This window comes from Chiloscyllium plagiosum, chromosome 4, assembly GCF_004010195.1.
Source record: "Chiloscyllium plagiosum isolate BGI_BamShark_2017 chromosome 4, ASM401019v2, whole genome shotgun sequence".
In the NCBI taxonomy this organism is placed as follows: Eukaryota; Metazoa; Chordata; class Chondrichthyes; order Orectolobiformes; family Hemiscylliidae; genus Chiloscyllium; species Chiloscyllium plagiosum.
Window position 1 is genome coordinate 60,524,865 of NC_057713.1, and position 16,093 is coordinate 60,540,957.

Consider the following 16,093-nt stretch of genomic DNA (forward strand, 5'->3'; position numbering starts at 1 on the left):
CCTTGCGAATCGGTCTCCCATGGGGAACCTTGTCGAACAACTTACTGAAGTCCATATAGATCACATCTATCGCTCTGCCCTCATCAATTCTCTTTGTTACCTCTTCAAAAAACTCAATCAAGTTTGTGAGACATGATTTCCCATGCACAAATCCATGTTGACTATCCTTAATCAGTCCTTGCCTTTCCAAATACATGTACATCCTGTCCCTCAGGAATCCCTCCAACAACTTTCCCACCATCGATGTCAGGCTCACTGGTCTATAGTTCCCTGGCTTGGCCTTATCACCCTTCTTAAAGAGTGGCACCACGTTAGCCAACCTCCAGTCTTCCAGCATCTCACCTGTGACTATCGATGATACAAGAGGCCCAGCAATCACTTCTCTAGCTTCCCACCAAGTTCTCGGGTACACCTGATCAGGTCCTGGGGATTTATCCACCTTTATGCGTTTCAAGACATCCAGCACTTCCTCCTCTGTAATATGGACATTTTGCAAGGCTTGACCATCTATATCCCTACATTCTGTATCTTCCATATCCTTTTCCACGGTAAATACTAATGCAAAATACTCGTTTAGTATCTTTCCTATTTTCTAAGACTCCACACAAAGGCTGCTTTGCTGATCTTTGAGGGGCCCTATTGTCTCCCTAGTTACCCTTTTGTCCTTAATGTATTTGTAAAAACTCTTTGCATTCTCCTTAATTCTATTTGCCAAAGCTATCTCATGTCCCCTTTTTGCCCTTCTGATTTCCCTCTTAAGTATACTCCTACTGCTTTTATACTCTTCTAAGGATTCACTCAATCTAAACTGTCTCTTCCTTACATATGTTTACTTCTTTTTCTTAACCAACCCTCAATTTCCTTAGTCATCCAGCATTTCCTATACCTACCAGCCTTCCCTTTCACCCTGACAGAAATATGCTTTCTCTGGATTCTCGTTATGTCATTTCTGAAGGCTTCCCATTTTCCAGCCGTCCCTTTACCTGCGAACATCTGCCCCTAGTCAGTTTTTGAAAGTTCTTGCCTAATATCATCAAAATTGGCCTTTCTCCAATTTAGAACTTCAACTTTTCGATCTGGTCTATCCTTTTCCATCACTATTTTAAATCTAATAGAATTAGTTGCTGGCCCCAAAGTGCTGCCCCATTGTCGCCTCAGTCACCTGCCCTGCCTTATTTCCCATGAGTAGATCAAGTTTTGCACCTTCTCTAGTAGGTACATCCACATACTGAATCAGAAAATCTTCTTGTACACACTTAACAAATTCCTCTCCATCTAAACCCTTAACACTATGGCAGTCCCAGTCGATGTTTGGAAAGTTAAAATCCCCTACCATAACCACCCTATTTTTCCTACAGATAGCTGAGATCTCCTTACAAGTTTGTTTCTCAACTTCCCTCTGACTATTAGGAGGTCTATAATACAATCCCAATAAGGTGATCATCCCTTTCTTATTTCTCAGTTCCACCCATTCCTGGATGTATTTCCAGGAATATTCAACCTCAGCACAGCTGTAATGCTATTCCTTATTAAAAATGCCACTCCCCCTCCTCTCTTGCCTCCCTTTCTATCCTTCCTGTAGCATTTGTATCTTGGAACATTAATCTGCCAATCCTGAGCCATGTTTCTGTAATTGCTATGATATCCCTATCCCATGTTCCTAACCATGTCCTGTGTTCATCTGCCTTCCCCATTCGGCCCCTTGCATTGAAATAAATGCAGTTTAATTTATTAGTCCTACCTTGTCCCTGCCTACCCTGACTGTTTGTTATGTAATATTAGAACTGGCTACCTTGACATCATTGTAAAACAGTCACATCTTAGACTGGCCTGAAAGTTATTTTGTTAAAACTTGAAACATTTTTTTCATGAAGGTCAAGTTACCTCGTATTTGTACTTTTTGTGTTTTATTCCTTCTATATTGGTTTATTTTTGTTAAGAGGGTAAGATGATCTAAGACCTCTTTTATTCATGAGTAATAATATATACTCAATTGGACAGTATTGTAAGCATTTCAATCGTAGTTGTATATAGGCCATTGTGAAATATTGCTTAACACCACATTGTCAAATTTCCTTTCACTTCATACCACTTTGCTGTACGTAACTGCTCATTAAGGATGTTACTCTTGATAAATTTCACCTGGAATTCAAGTTCAGATTAACTGAATCAGGAACTGTATGAAGGCTTTCCTGCTGAATAATTTTGCCAATAAGGTTAATATTCATTAAGTAATGCGTCTTAATGTTTACAAGTACATGGATTAAATAAAGTGAAGCAAGTGATGAGGAAGTGATGAATATCAAACATAATATTTAGAATGGAATGTTCAGCAAAATTTTAAAACTTGAAAAACCAATAGGATACTAAACTTGCCCAAAGGTATATACTCAGTTAACAGTGTTCTTTCTAAACATTTCCTTTGCATCATACCACACAGAAATCAATTTGTGATAGTACATACGTAGCATCCTTAAAGTAATTTTATTACTTTTATGCACTTCTTTATCCGGCCATTAAGACAATTTCTTCAGACATTTGACTGAAGATTGTGTTTGTATGGTATTGCTGTGTCTTTGTACTTCCATTTGACGAGGGCAAACAAAGTTTGTTTGTGAACATAATCCCAAATACCATACTGTACTAATATTTTAATTGTCTTCAAGAGTAATACTAGAGAGAATTAGTGCAATTGTGGCATGTAAAAGGATTGAACATAATTTGAGTGCCTTTGAGAAAAATTGACCAGGTATCAGTTTTGCTAACTTTTCTGATTATGAAGGGTATTCTCACTGGTGATTGAGGTTGATTTTGGAAGTAAATGTAAAAATTATACATGTGGAATTGAGTTAAATTCCAGAAAGTAGGCCTGCATATATCAGTATTATGGGAGGTCTGTTTGTTGGGGAAAGCAAGTTGTAGAATTTTCAGAATTGCACCAGTTAGTGCAGGTGGAGTCAAGGCAAAGATTTTCTTCATTTTGGAATATACCAAAATCCAGTGTGTTCACAAATCTGACCAAATTTTGTTTCTGTTCCCTCATTTCCAAATACAGCTTCTAGAACCAAGTATTTCATCTCTTCTGCTGCATTCATCCAGTGATGAAGGGGTGAGTTAATTTCATATACATATAGATCCATTTTTGAAGTTAAAGTTGATGAGCATATTTTTTTGGAAAGCATTTTTTTATTCTGAAAATGAACTGTTTATAGAAGTGACTGCATTCCTCCATTTTAAAATTGTAGAAATTCAGCAATTCAATCCATCACTTAATTATGTTTTCTATAACTAACCCTCCAATTCCACAAACCTGAACAGATCCTATTTATTGTTTACAGACTATACATCTAACCTTCAGTGTTGCGGTACTTCTGTTTGTGATATTTTACAGTCTCCTGTCAGCAGGGAAAAGTTGCGTAGCTGGTGAAATCCAGTGTGGAGCTGCCTGAATGCCCCTATTATGTTCCTACTTGCACCTATGAAGCATAGTAATGGCCAATAAAGAGCTTCATCCTGTCCCACTGCTATTTTACCCAGGTCACAAGTGGCCCGTGCCAATCATGTAGCCGTGTGAGCTGGTGTTGGGAATAGGGGAAGGTGACTTCCTTTGGAGGTTCACATATATCCATCATTGCGACCAACTCTCACCCAGCTCATAACCCCCTCATAGTCCTTTCTCTCCATCCATCTCATCCTCTCCAACCTGCCCATTAACCTCCTTCCTGCCTGCTCACCTCACAGGGTCCTTGACCTTCGAGAATTCTCTGCTAACTGAATGGCAAGATGGGAAACTCTGCCATCTGAAAATTTGTGCCCATGATTCCAGATAATGGAGTGTAACCTATGACCCTAGGTAATAGAATGTGGTATTGTTGTACTAAAGTTTGCAAATGTGGTAGGTTCTATTCAATTGACAAGGTGCACAATGACTAACATTTTTATTATTTCTGCCCTGAGAGAAGTGCATAATCTTCATTTTGTCATTACCCTCTGTCTGCACTGCTGGTCAAAAAATCTTAATGATTCGCATTGTAAATCATCAGCACACTACAGAATATTCCTACCTTCCCCACCTCTGTTAATTCTTAATTGGGTATGCAGTCTATCATAGAGTCATAGAGATGTGCAGCATGGAAACAGACCCTTCAGTCCAACTCATCCATGCCGACCAGATATCCTATCCTAATCTAGTCCTATTTGCCAGCACTTGACCCATTTCCCTCTAAACTCTTCCTATTCATATACCATCCAGATGCCTTGTAAATTCCATAATTGTACTAGCCTCCACTACTTCCTCTGGCAGCTCATTCCATACATGCACCAAGGTCTGGGTGGAAAGGTTACCCCTTAGATCCCTCTTATATCTGTCCCCTCTCAACCTAAACCTTTTATGCCCTCTAGTTCTGGACTCCACCCCAGGGAAAAGAACTGTCTATTTATCCGATCCATGCCGAAGGGCCTGTTTCCATACTGTAGGGATCTAATCTAATCAAAAACTTGCCCACCACAGGCTCACCGGTCTATACTTCTCTGGCTTTTCCTTACCACCTTTCTTAAATAGTGGCAACGCACTAGCCAATCTCCAATCATCCAGCACCTCACCTGTGACTATTGATGATACAAATATCTCAGCAAGGGGCCCAGCAATCACTTCCGTATCTTCTAGGGTACACCTGATTAAGTCCTGTGTATTTGTCCACTTTTATACATTTAAAGATATCCAGCACCGCCTCCTCTTTAATTTGGACATTTTAAGATGTGTGCATCTATTCCTCCACATTCTATGTCTTCCATATCCTTCTTCACAGTAAACACTGATGCAAAATACTTGTTTAGTATTGCCCCCATTTCTTACGGCTCCAGACATAGGCTGCCTTGGTGATCTTTTGAGGGGCCCTGTTCTGTCCTTAGTTACCCTTTGGTCCTTCATGTATTTGTAAAAACCTCTTGGATTCTCCTTAACCCTGTTTTCCAAAGCTATCTCATGTCCCCTTTTTGCCCTCCTGATTTTCCTCTTAAGTATACTCCAACTGCTTTTGTACTCTAAGGATTCACTCGATCTATCCTGTCTATACCTGACATATGCTTCTTTCTTTTTCTTAACCAAACCCTTAATTTCTCTAGTCATTCAGCATTCCCTACACCTACCAGCCTGTCCTTTCACCCTAACAGGAATATACTATATCTGGACTTGTTTCTCGTTATCTCATTTTTGAAGGCTTCCCATTTTCCAGCCATCCCTTTATCTGCAAACATCTGCCCCCAATTAACTTTTGAAAGTTCTTGCCACCACGGTGGCACAGTGGTTAGCACTGCTGCCTCACAGCGCCAGAGAGCTGGGTTCAATTCCTGACTCAGGCGACTGACTGTGTGGAGTTTGCACATTCTCCCCGTGTCTGCGTGGGTTTCCTCCGGGTGCTCCAGTTTCCTCCCACAGTCCAAAGATGTGCAGGTCAGGTGAATTGGTCATGCTAAAATTGCCCGTGGTGTTAGGTAGGGGGTGGATGTGGGGGTATGGATGGGTTGTGCTTCGGCGGGGTCGGTGTGGACTTGTTGGGCCGAAGGGCCTGTTTCCACACTGTAAGTAATCTAATCTAATCTAATCTAATACCATCAAAATTAGCCTTCCTCCAATTTAGAACTTCAACTTTTAAATCTGATCTATCCTTTTCCATCACTACTATAAAACTAATAGAATTATGGTCACTGGCCCCAAAGTCACCTGCCTTGCCTTATTTCCCAAGAGTAGGTCAAGTTTTGCAACTTCTCTATTAGGTATATCCACATATTGAATCAGAAAATTTTCTTGTACACACTGAACAAATTCCTATGCATCTAAACCCTTAACACTACAGCAGTCCAAGTCCATGTTTGGAAAGTTAAAATCTCCAAGCATAACCACCCTATTATTCTTTCAGATAACTGAAATCTCCTTATAAACTTGTTTCTGAGTTTCCCTCTGACAATTAGGGGACTATAATACAATCCCAATAAGGTGATCATCAGTTTCTTATTTCTCAGTTCCACCCAAATAACATCCCTGGATGTATTCCCAGCAATATCCTCCCTAAGAACAGCAGTAATGCTATTCAACAAAGAACAAAGAAAATTTACAGCCCAGGGACAGACCCTTCAGCCCTCCAAACCTGAGCTGATTCAAATCCACTGTCTAAACCTATTGCCCAATTCCTAAGCATCTGTGTCCCTCTGCTCCCCACCTACTCATGCATCTGTCCAGATGCACCTTAAATGAATCTACCGTGCCTGCCTCTACTACTTCTGCTGGCAAAACGTTCCAGGCACCTACCTCTGTGTAAAGTACTTGCCATGTGTATCCTCCTTAAACTTTTCACCTCTCACCTTGAACGCGTCACCTCTTGTTGTTGAATCCCTGACCTTGGGAAAAAAGCTTATTTCTATCCACCTTGTCTATACCCTTCATGATTTTGTGGACCTCAATCAGGTCCCCCCTCAATCTCCTTTTTGCTAATGAAAACAATCCTCACCTACTCAGCCTCTCCTCATACCAGGCAACATCCTCGTAAACCTTCTCTGCATCCTATCCAGAGCATCCACAGCCTTTAGGGACTGTGGCGACCAGAACTGTACACAGTATTCTAAATTCGGTCGAGCCAAAGTCTTGCACAATTTGAACATGACCTGCCAGCTTTTCAACTTAATACCCCGTCCGATGAAGGCAAGCATACCATATGCCTTCTTGACCATTCTATCCACCTGTGCAGCCACCTTCAGGGTACAATGGACCTGAACTCCCAGATTTCTCTGCTCATCAAATTTTCCCAAGGCTCTTCCGTTTACAGTATAGTTCGCTTAAAAAATTAGACTTCCCAAAATACATCACCTCACATTTGCCTGGATTGAACTCCATCTGCCAGTTCTCCGCCCAACTCTCCAGTCTATCTATATTCTCCTATATTCTTTGACTTTTAGATTTTTTTTAGATTAGATTATTCGATTAGATTAGATTACAATACAGTGTGGAAACAGGTCCTTCGGACCAACAAGTCCACACCGACCCGCCGAAGCGCAACCCACCCATACCCTTACATTTACCCCTTACCTAACACTACAGGCAATTTAGCATGGCCAATTCACCTGACCTGCACATCCTTGGACTGTGGGAGGAAACCGGAGCACCCGGAGGAAACCCACGCAGACACAGGGAGAACGTACAAACTCCATACAGTCAGTCGCCTGAGGCGGGAATTGAACCCGGGTCTCTGGCGTTGTGAGGCAACAGTGCTAACCACTGTGCCACTGTGCCACCCACAGTCCCTTATGCTTTCTGCTACTCCACCAATCTTTGTGTCATCTGCAAATGCACTGATCAGACCAACAATGCCTTCTTCCAGATCATTTATGTATATCACAAACAACAATGGCCCCAGCATTGATCCCTGTGAAACACCACTGGTCACCTTTCTCTATTTCAAGAAACTCCCTTCAACTGTTACTCTCTGTGTCCTATTGCTCAACCAGTTCTTTATCCACCTAGCTAGAACACCCTGCACACCATGTGACTTCACTTTCTGCATTAGTTTACCATGGAGAACCTTATCAAACGCGTTACTAAAGTCCATGTAAATGACATCTACAGCCCTGACTTCATCTATCACCTTGGTCACTTCCTCAAAGAACTCTCTTAAACTGGTATGGCACGATCACCCCTACACAAAACCATGTTGCCTATCACTGATGAGCCCATTCTTTTCCAAATTTAAATAGATTTTATCCCTCAGTACTTCTCCAGCAACTTTCCCAACACTGACGTCAGGCTCATTAGTTACCTGGAATATCACTACTTCCATTCTTGTACAGGGGGTCAACATGAGCAACCCTCCAGTCCTCTGGCACTTCACCTGCGTTTAAAGATACTGCAAAGATATCTGTCAGGGCCCCAGCTATTTCCTCACTTGCCTCCCTTAGCAATTTGGGATAGATCCCATCCGATTCTGGGGATTTGTCCACGTTAATATCCTTTAGCCTACCCAACACATCTTCCCTCCTTATGTCAACGTGATCCAGAGTAAATAAACTTCTATCTCTAATCTCAACATTCATTATGTCCTTCTCCTCAGTGAACACTGACGCAAAGAAATCATTCAGAATCTCACCCATTTTCTCATGTTCGGCACACAACTTTCCTTCCTTATTCTTTAGCGGACCAATCCTTTCTCTAGTTACCCTCTTACTTCTTACATATGAATAAAAGGCTTTGGGATTCTTCTTAATTCTGCTCGCTAAAGTTATTTAGCTCTTTAGCTCGCTTGATTCCTCGTTTAAGATTGGTCCTACTCTCCCGATATTCTTCCAAGGCCCGTTCTGTTCTTAGCTGTCTGGACCTTATGTATGCTTCCCTTTTCCTCTTGGCTAGTCACACGATTTCTCCTGTCATCCACGATTCACGAATCTTGTCTTTCCTATCTCTTGTTTTCAAAGGGACATGCCTATCCTGCACTAACTTCAGCCTATCTTTGAAAGCCTCCCACATATCAAATGTGGACTTCCCTTCAAATAGCTGCACGCTGGCACTACTGCCTCACAGCGCCAGAGATCCGGGTTCAGTTCCCGCCTCCGGCAACTCTCTGTGTGGAGTTTGCACATTCTCCCTGTGACTGTGTGGGTTTCCTCCGGGTGCTCCGGTTTCCTCCCACAATCCAAAAATGTGCAGGTCAGGTGGATTGGCCACGTTAAATTGCCCGTAGTGTTAGCTGAAGGGGTAAATGTAGGGGAATGGGTCTGGGTGGATTGCGCTTCGGCGGGTCGATGTGGACTTGTTGGGCCGAAGGGCCTGTTTCCACACTGTAAAAAAAGAAGAAAAAAGAAGAAATCCACATTTCTCAGCTCCTGCCGAATTTTGATATAATTAGTCTTGGTCCAGCTTAGTACTCTTCCCTTAGGACCACTCTCATCTTTGTCTCCGAGTACTCTAAAACTTACAGAATTGTGGTCACTGTTCCCAAAGAAATCCCCCACGCACATTCTACCACCTGGCCTGGCTCATTCCCCAACACCAGGTCCAATATGGTCCCGTTCCTTGTCAGACTACTGACATACTTCTCTAGAAAACTCCTGGACGCTTCTTACAAATTCTATCCCATCCAGACCTCTGATGCTAAGTGTGGAGCATCCGCGATGCTGAAGAGTTCGTGGATAGCACATTTAGTGAATTGGTCACACCGCAGATTAGAATTGCTGAGGGAGACAGTGAATGGGTTACCAAAAGGCAGTGCAGGTGTCCCCTGCAGTCATTGCCCTCCAAAACAGGTATACCATTTTGTATACTATTGGGGGAGGGCAGCAGTTGCCAGGATAATGGCACCGTGGAGGACACTGCTGTTCAGAAGGGTGAGAAAAAGACTCGTAGGACCATAATCATAATAGGGGATTCTATTCTAAGAGGAGTAGATAGGCGGTTCTGTGGCCAAACACGAGACTCCCGGATGGTATGTTGCCTCCCAGGTGCTTGGGTCAGGCAGCAGAGCATTCTGAAAGGGTAGGGTAAACAGCCAGTTGACGTGGTGCATATAGACATCAACTGTTTGTGTGGAGTTTGCACATTCTCCCCGTGTCTGCGTGGGTTTCCTCAGGGTGCTCCGGTTTCCTCCCAAGGTTCAAACATGTGCAGGTTAGGTGAATTGGGCATGCTAAATTGCCCGTAGTGTTAGGTGAAGGGGTAAATGTAGGGGAATGGGTCTGGGTGGGTTGCTCTTCGGAGGGTCGGTGCAGACTTGTTGGGCCGAAGGGCCTGTTTCCACACGGTAAGTAAGTAATCTAATCTAAAAACAATGAGATGAGGTCTTGAAAGCAGAATTCAGGGAACTAGGAGAGAAATTAAAGAGGTCCTCAGGGGAAGGTAGCATGAACAGCCAAGTTTGTGGGATCCAGAGAGGCTCTAATGTAATGAGGGGAACATTAAGTTCCAAGCGTCTGATTATGATAGTAGACTCTAGTCAGAGATACAGAGAGTCCATCTGCAGCTCCAGAGCTGTGATGCAGTCAAACAAGAGCTTCCCTGGCTAGCACGTGGCACTGACAGCAATCCTGACATGATTACCTTTGATGTCCTCTTCCCCTGAGAGTCCATCACCACCTACATTTTCTAAAGCAGCATACTTGTTTGAAGTGGGGATAGCCACGGAAGACCTCTGCACTACCTGTCCACCCGTCCTACCTTTCCTGGAGTTAACCCATCTACCTGATTATATCTGTGGCTTTTCTCCCTTCCTATAACTGCTGTCAATCACACTATTGTAAATTCTTCATTGCCTGTACCTGCTGCTGCAACTGATCCATTCGATCTAATAGGTTTTGCAACCAAAGACACTTCCTGAAGACATAATCATCAGTAACACGGAAACTCTCCCTAAACTCCCACACCCGACAGGAAGAGCATATCACTCTACTAAAGGCCATCTTTTCTCATTCACAATCTACAGTCCAGAAAATAGCACCATCTTTTTGCTCTAAAAAACTTTGCTCCAGGCTAACTTGGTACTTATGTTTTATATTTTTAAAATTTAATCAAGAGACAGATTTCAATAATACATATTATCAAGAAAGAACCCACTCTACTCACTACTGTAGACTTACAGCAAGGTTACACATTAAAAAACTATGCATTTATCTATTCCTGTGCTGTGAGCTCTCCCACACAGGTTCCTCCAAGGTCAGCTGTGAATTTCACTGTTTGTTCATTTTACCTAGACATACTCCAATGTTCAGAGATACGTGAACTCAAACAGCAAAAGCAGTGACTGTGCAGATTCACTACTGTGTCACTTAACAGTGAAGGTTTCTTTCTGTCTCCCTGACTAACCACGTGCTCACTACCTTTTGTCTGTCTTTCTCCTTTCTTCAAATCGTTGTTTTGACTTTTTTCCCCCAAAGTTCCAAAATAATGCAACAGCAGACAAAACAGTAATTGCTGCTTCTATAATTTGAGGAAATCTCCTCTATCACTTTATATACCTCAAAAAAGGAGCAGCTCTTATAGCCACAGTTTTTTTCCCGTCCTCCATCTTGGATTACCCAGAATCCTGTCATTCCCTGAATGTGACTGCTGCATTGGTAGAAGTGCATGTACTTCTAAATTAGAAATTACTGTACAAAAATAATCCTATTAAAGGGACTGATCAGACTCTAAAGTACTTTGTTAGTCCAAATAGCTGACAGAATTGATTCTCCATTCTTTGTTTTGGAAAGTATAGACTTTTGTAAAGAAATCAAGTTAATTGAAAGGCTTTGTCAATGCTATATTACAAATTTAAAGAACTTTTATAAATTAATCCTACAAAGACCCCTTTCTAGGTATCATTAATTTTGATTTTATTCTGTAACATTGTCATATAGTGGCAAATTTTGATTTCTTAGATGATTTTGCAAGGGCTGTTCAAGTCTGAATTCACTTGTGATGTGAAGCTGCGGTGTTAGTGGGGTGCAATGTTTATATTTCAAGGTCACCTGTGTGCTAAATGAAATCATAATTGTGTTAATTTCCATGTCCTTTTTTTACTTTATTACATTGCTCAAAACTGTTCTTATTATCTATTCTTGTGACAGTCTTTTGACAGTCTTCCAATAGTTACGTAAATTATAGTTGATTTGGATTCAGAAAATCAGGAAAGACAATAGTTGTCACAGGAAACCTTGAAACTACTGAGAGAGTCAGACAGAAAGATATTTTAAAACCAAAACAATAAGTAGAGGAAACAAGTTATATAAAGCACATCACTGAAATCCATCTGTCAAACTGTTTAACAAGATTTACTGAATGTTTAGTACCTGATGTGGCCCTAAGACAACATCACAATGAGAAGTGTTTGACAAGTAATTAGTAATAATAATGCACATCTTTCATTGAGCCTGAGCCAAATCACAACCACAAAATCAAAATAAACTTTTTAAACTTATTACTGCATCAATAATAACCACAATTATTTGTGTTCACATCTCTTGCGTAAAGTGAATATATTAAGTGTCAAAGTGTTTGCACATTGAGGATAGTCACATGATAATTTTAGGGATGTCCTGCTAATTAGTCACCTATCAAAACATTATGAACCATGTTTTGTGAAAATAATGAAGCTGATGATCTCGTTTTACTTTAATGCAATTGGACAGCACTTCTGTCAACCATTTACATTCTGTTAAACACAGAAATTTGAACATTTTGATCTGTTATGAAATACACCTCAGTAGGCTACCCAAAAATTATATCTTACTGTCTGACTCACTGTTTGTATTTACTGAATGGCATGATGTTTTCTGTAGTTAGCTCACAAAAGGATTGATATTATCAAAATTTGAGGCTTCCCATTTCAGTCTAAATACCTCTAAACATACAAAATCTTACTACTGACACGGAAATCACTTTAAATAGCTCACTTGGGAGTAATACTCTCTCCTCTGAATCACCAGACTCCAGGTTCATATCTGAGACTTGAGCATAAAAATTTAGGCTGATGTTTGAGTGCAGGGCAAATGGAGCACTGTACTATACGGAGGTGCTGTTTTTTAGATGAGGCATTAAACGCAGGGCCCCACTGCCTGTTTGGGTGGATGCAAATATTCCCACACAACTATTTTGAAAGTCAGTGACTGCTGACATCTGGCATCGCTTCCAACTGTCCGTACTTAACAGTCCTTGCACGCACTTCCAGCAATGCACTTTTGAGTGGTGTTACTAGACACACCCATTTTGTGAAGATTAGGGCAGCTATCACTAGTGTCCTAACAATGTTCATCCCTCAATCAACATCACAAAAACAGATATCCTGGCCCTGTCATATTGCTGTTAGTGGGAATTTGCTGTTTGCATATTGGCTGCTGTGTTTCTTCCAACATGGCAGTAATTTATATAAAGAAATGTATTCATTCATAGCATGTGGGGGTCATTGGTTGACCAGCATTTATTATCCATTCGTTGAAGCCCTTGAGAAAGTGGTGGTGATAAGCTGCTTTGTTGAAATGCTGAAGTCCATGTGCTGTAGGTAGACACTCAATGCTATTTGGAAGGGAATTCTAAGATTTTGACAAGTGTAAATATCTTTTCCTTGACCACTATTTCAAGACCATTCAGGATTATTCAAACTTCATTCAAATCAATCAAATCACACCTCACTCTTTTAAACTATAGAGAAGAAAAAGTCCAGCCTGTCCAATCTTCCCTTAAGACAATCTGATTATTGCAGGTGTCAAGTGAACTACTGAACCACCTCCAACTCATTTATATTCTTCCTTAAGAAAGGAGGTCAAAACTGCACACAATATTGTGATTGGCTTCACCAATTATCTATGTGTCCGAAACATTGTACCCTTGCATTAATGTTCAAATTGTCTTGTACTAAAGGGTAGCATTCCAGTAGCCTTTATTGCTTGTGGTACCTGTATAGCAACATCTTGTGACTCATGCACTAGAACACCTCGATCCCTTTTCATGTCAGATTTCTGTAGTCAGTCATGTTTAAGTAATACATAGCTTTATTATTCTTTCTGCCAAATGATCAGCTTTACAATTTCCCACATAATATGCATCTGCCAGATTTTTTGCTCATTCATTTTAACCTTTCTACATCCTTGTTATGGTAGCTTCACAGCATATTTTGTTAGATATCTTCGTGTCATCTACAAATGTAGCCACTGTGCCTTGATCCTCTCGTTAAACACATTGATATAAATTGTAAAATGTTGAGGGCCCATCGCAGTCTCCTGTGGAACTAACCTGTCACAACCAGCCAATCTGAAACATTGCTTGATTTAGACATCTGTCTCAGCTGACCTGACGTTGAAACACTCATCTAGTTGTTCATTATTTCTAGACTCAACTATCTGTATGCATTTGTAGCTAATATCTTACGTTTGCAATCCATAATCTTGAGGTAATTCAAAATGCTGTGGCAGGAAGTTGCATTACCCCTCTTCTCGCTCACCTTTATTTGGCTTCTATTTGAGTAGCATCTTGATTTAAAAATTCACATGTTTCAAATTCCACCATGGCTTCCTTATCCCCTACACCCCTCTGAAATATCAGTGTCCCTCTCATATTGGCCTTTTGTGCATTCCAAATATAATAATTTGCTATTACCAGTTGCCTAGGTCCTAAACTCTGGAATTCCCTCCACCTCTTTATTTAATGTGAAATGTAAAATGTGATCTTATACATTCTCCTCTAATAATTACCTTTCGAAACAGCATATTCTCTATAATGGCTGGTTTATTACATCTCTCATGACAGGGCTATGAGGTAGACGGTGTACTTGGCCAGGAGTTGGGACCTCTCAGCTGCTACGTCCGCTCTGTAACACATCAGCCAGCAAGCTGGATTGGATTAGAGGAAGTTAGTTTGCTATACACTCAGTGAAAATGAAATTCTTGGTCATCAGCATTTGTTGTGTATTGGTAGCTACAACTGCATTTCTTAAAGTTTCTGATGTGAAGATCTATTTCATTAAATATTTATAAATGATGCATTGTAAATAAAATAACTTTTGGATGGCTGGTGTGTCAACTTATTTTAAAATTTATATTTGATTATTTGAGGAATAAGGAAAAATAACTGCTGTTTCTTAAAACTTAATTCAAAATTGCAATTATATTTTCTTCTGGATAACTTAGATGAAATCAAGTTTCTTTTTCCACCTGAAGCAACATTTCTTGAAGGAGAACATTCCTTACGAATCTTCTCTATTTTGTAAATTATTTCCGAGGTCTCTTTAGCATCACAATGTACCATTTGCCCAACTAAGATTTTACTCTGCTGTTGTGTGACATGACACATGAAAGCAGCAGATATTAATTTGATTGCTTTTAAAAAAATCTTTATCTCACAAGACAGCCTCTGATGCTCATTGTGTGAGTAGAATCCATTCCCTGAGACTGTGGTTCATATATTTATGCTGAAAATGTGTTGCTGGAAAAGTGCAGCAGGTCAGGCAGCATCCAAGGAGCAGGAGAATCGACATTTCGGACATGAGCCCTTCTTAACTTTTTCATATATTTATGCACAAATACATCGAACTACTTATTTGGATTCTTTTTGCTTATCTTGGAAATGATTGGTCTATTTTGGTTTCTTTGTTAGAGTCATAGAGATGTACAGCATGGAAACAGACCCTTCAGTCCAACCCGTCCATGCCGACCAGATATCCCAACCCAATCTAGTCCCACCTGCCAGCACCCGGCCCATATCCCTCCAAACCCTTCCTATTCATATACCCATCCAAATGCCTTTTAAATGTTGCAATTGTACCAGCCTCCACCACATCCTCTGGCAGCTCATTCCATACACATACCACCCTCTGCGTGAAAGCGTTGCCCCTTAGGTCTCTTTTATATCTTTCCCCTCTCACCCTAAACCTATGCCATCTAGTTCTGGACTCCCCAACCCCAGGGAAAAGACTTTGCCTATTTATCCTATCCATGTCCCTCCTAATTTTGTAAACCTCTATAAGGTCACCCCTCAGCCTCTGACGCTCCACAGAAAACAGCCCCAGCCTGTTCAGCCTCTCCCTGTAGCTCAGATCCTCCAACCCTGGCAACATCCTTGTAAATCTTTTCTGAACCCTTTCAAGTTTCATAACATCTTTCCGATAGGAAGGAGACCAGAATTGCATGCAATATTCCAACAGTGGTCTAACCAATGTCCTGTACAGCCGCAACATGACTTCCCAACTCCTGTAGGAGAAAGTGAGGTCTGCAGATGCTGGAGATCAGAGATGGAAATGTGTTGCTGGAAAAGCGCAGCAGGTCAGGCAGCATCTAGGGAACAGGAGAATCGACGTTTCGGGCATTAGCCCTTCTTCAGGAACTCCTGTATTCAATACTCTGACCAATAAAAGAAAGCATACCAAACACCTTCTTCACTATCCTATCTACCTGCGACTCCACTTTCAAGGAGATATCAACCTGCACTCCAATGTCTCTTTGTTCAGCAACAGTCCCCAGGACCTTACCATTAAGTGTATAAGCCCTGCTAAGATTTGCTTTCCCAAAATGCAGCCCCTCGCATTTATCTGAATTAAACTCCATCTGCCACTTCTCAGCCCATTGGCCCATCTGGTCCAGATCCTGT

At 41.1% G+C, this 16,093-nt stretch overlaps 1 protein-coding gene across 5 annotated transcripts in view; it reads left to right on the plus strand.

Annotated features, from left to right (window-relative positions):
• The window catches only part of spidr (scaffold protein involved in DNA repair), a 267,753-nt gene extending 253,249 nt beyond the window's left edge, over positions 1-14,504 (plus strand). For all 5 annotated transcript variants that reach the window (XM_043688286.1, XM_043688285.1, XM_043688287.1 and 2 more), the window contains 2 exons: positions 3,056-3,109; positions 14,258-14,504. In XM_043688286.1, coding sequence (XP_043544221.1) covers positions 3,056-3,109; positions 14,258-14,383 — 180 coding nt within the window. In that variant the 3' untranslated portion in view covers positions 14,384-14,504. The remainder of the gene's footprint in view (positions 1-3,055; positions 3,110-14,257) is intronic.
• The last annotated feature ends 1,589 nt before the right edge of the window (positions 14,505-16,093 follow it).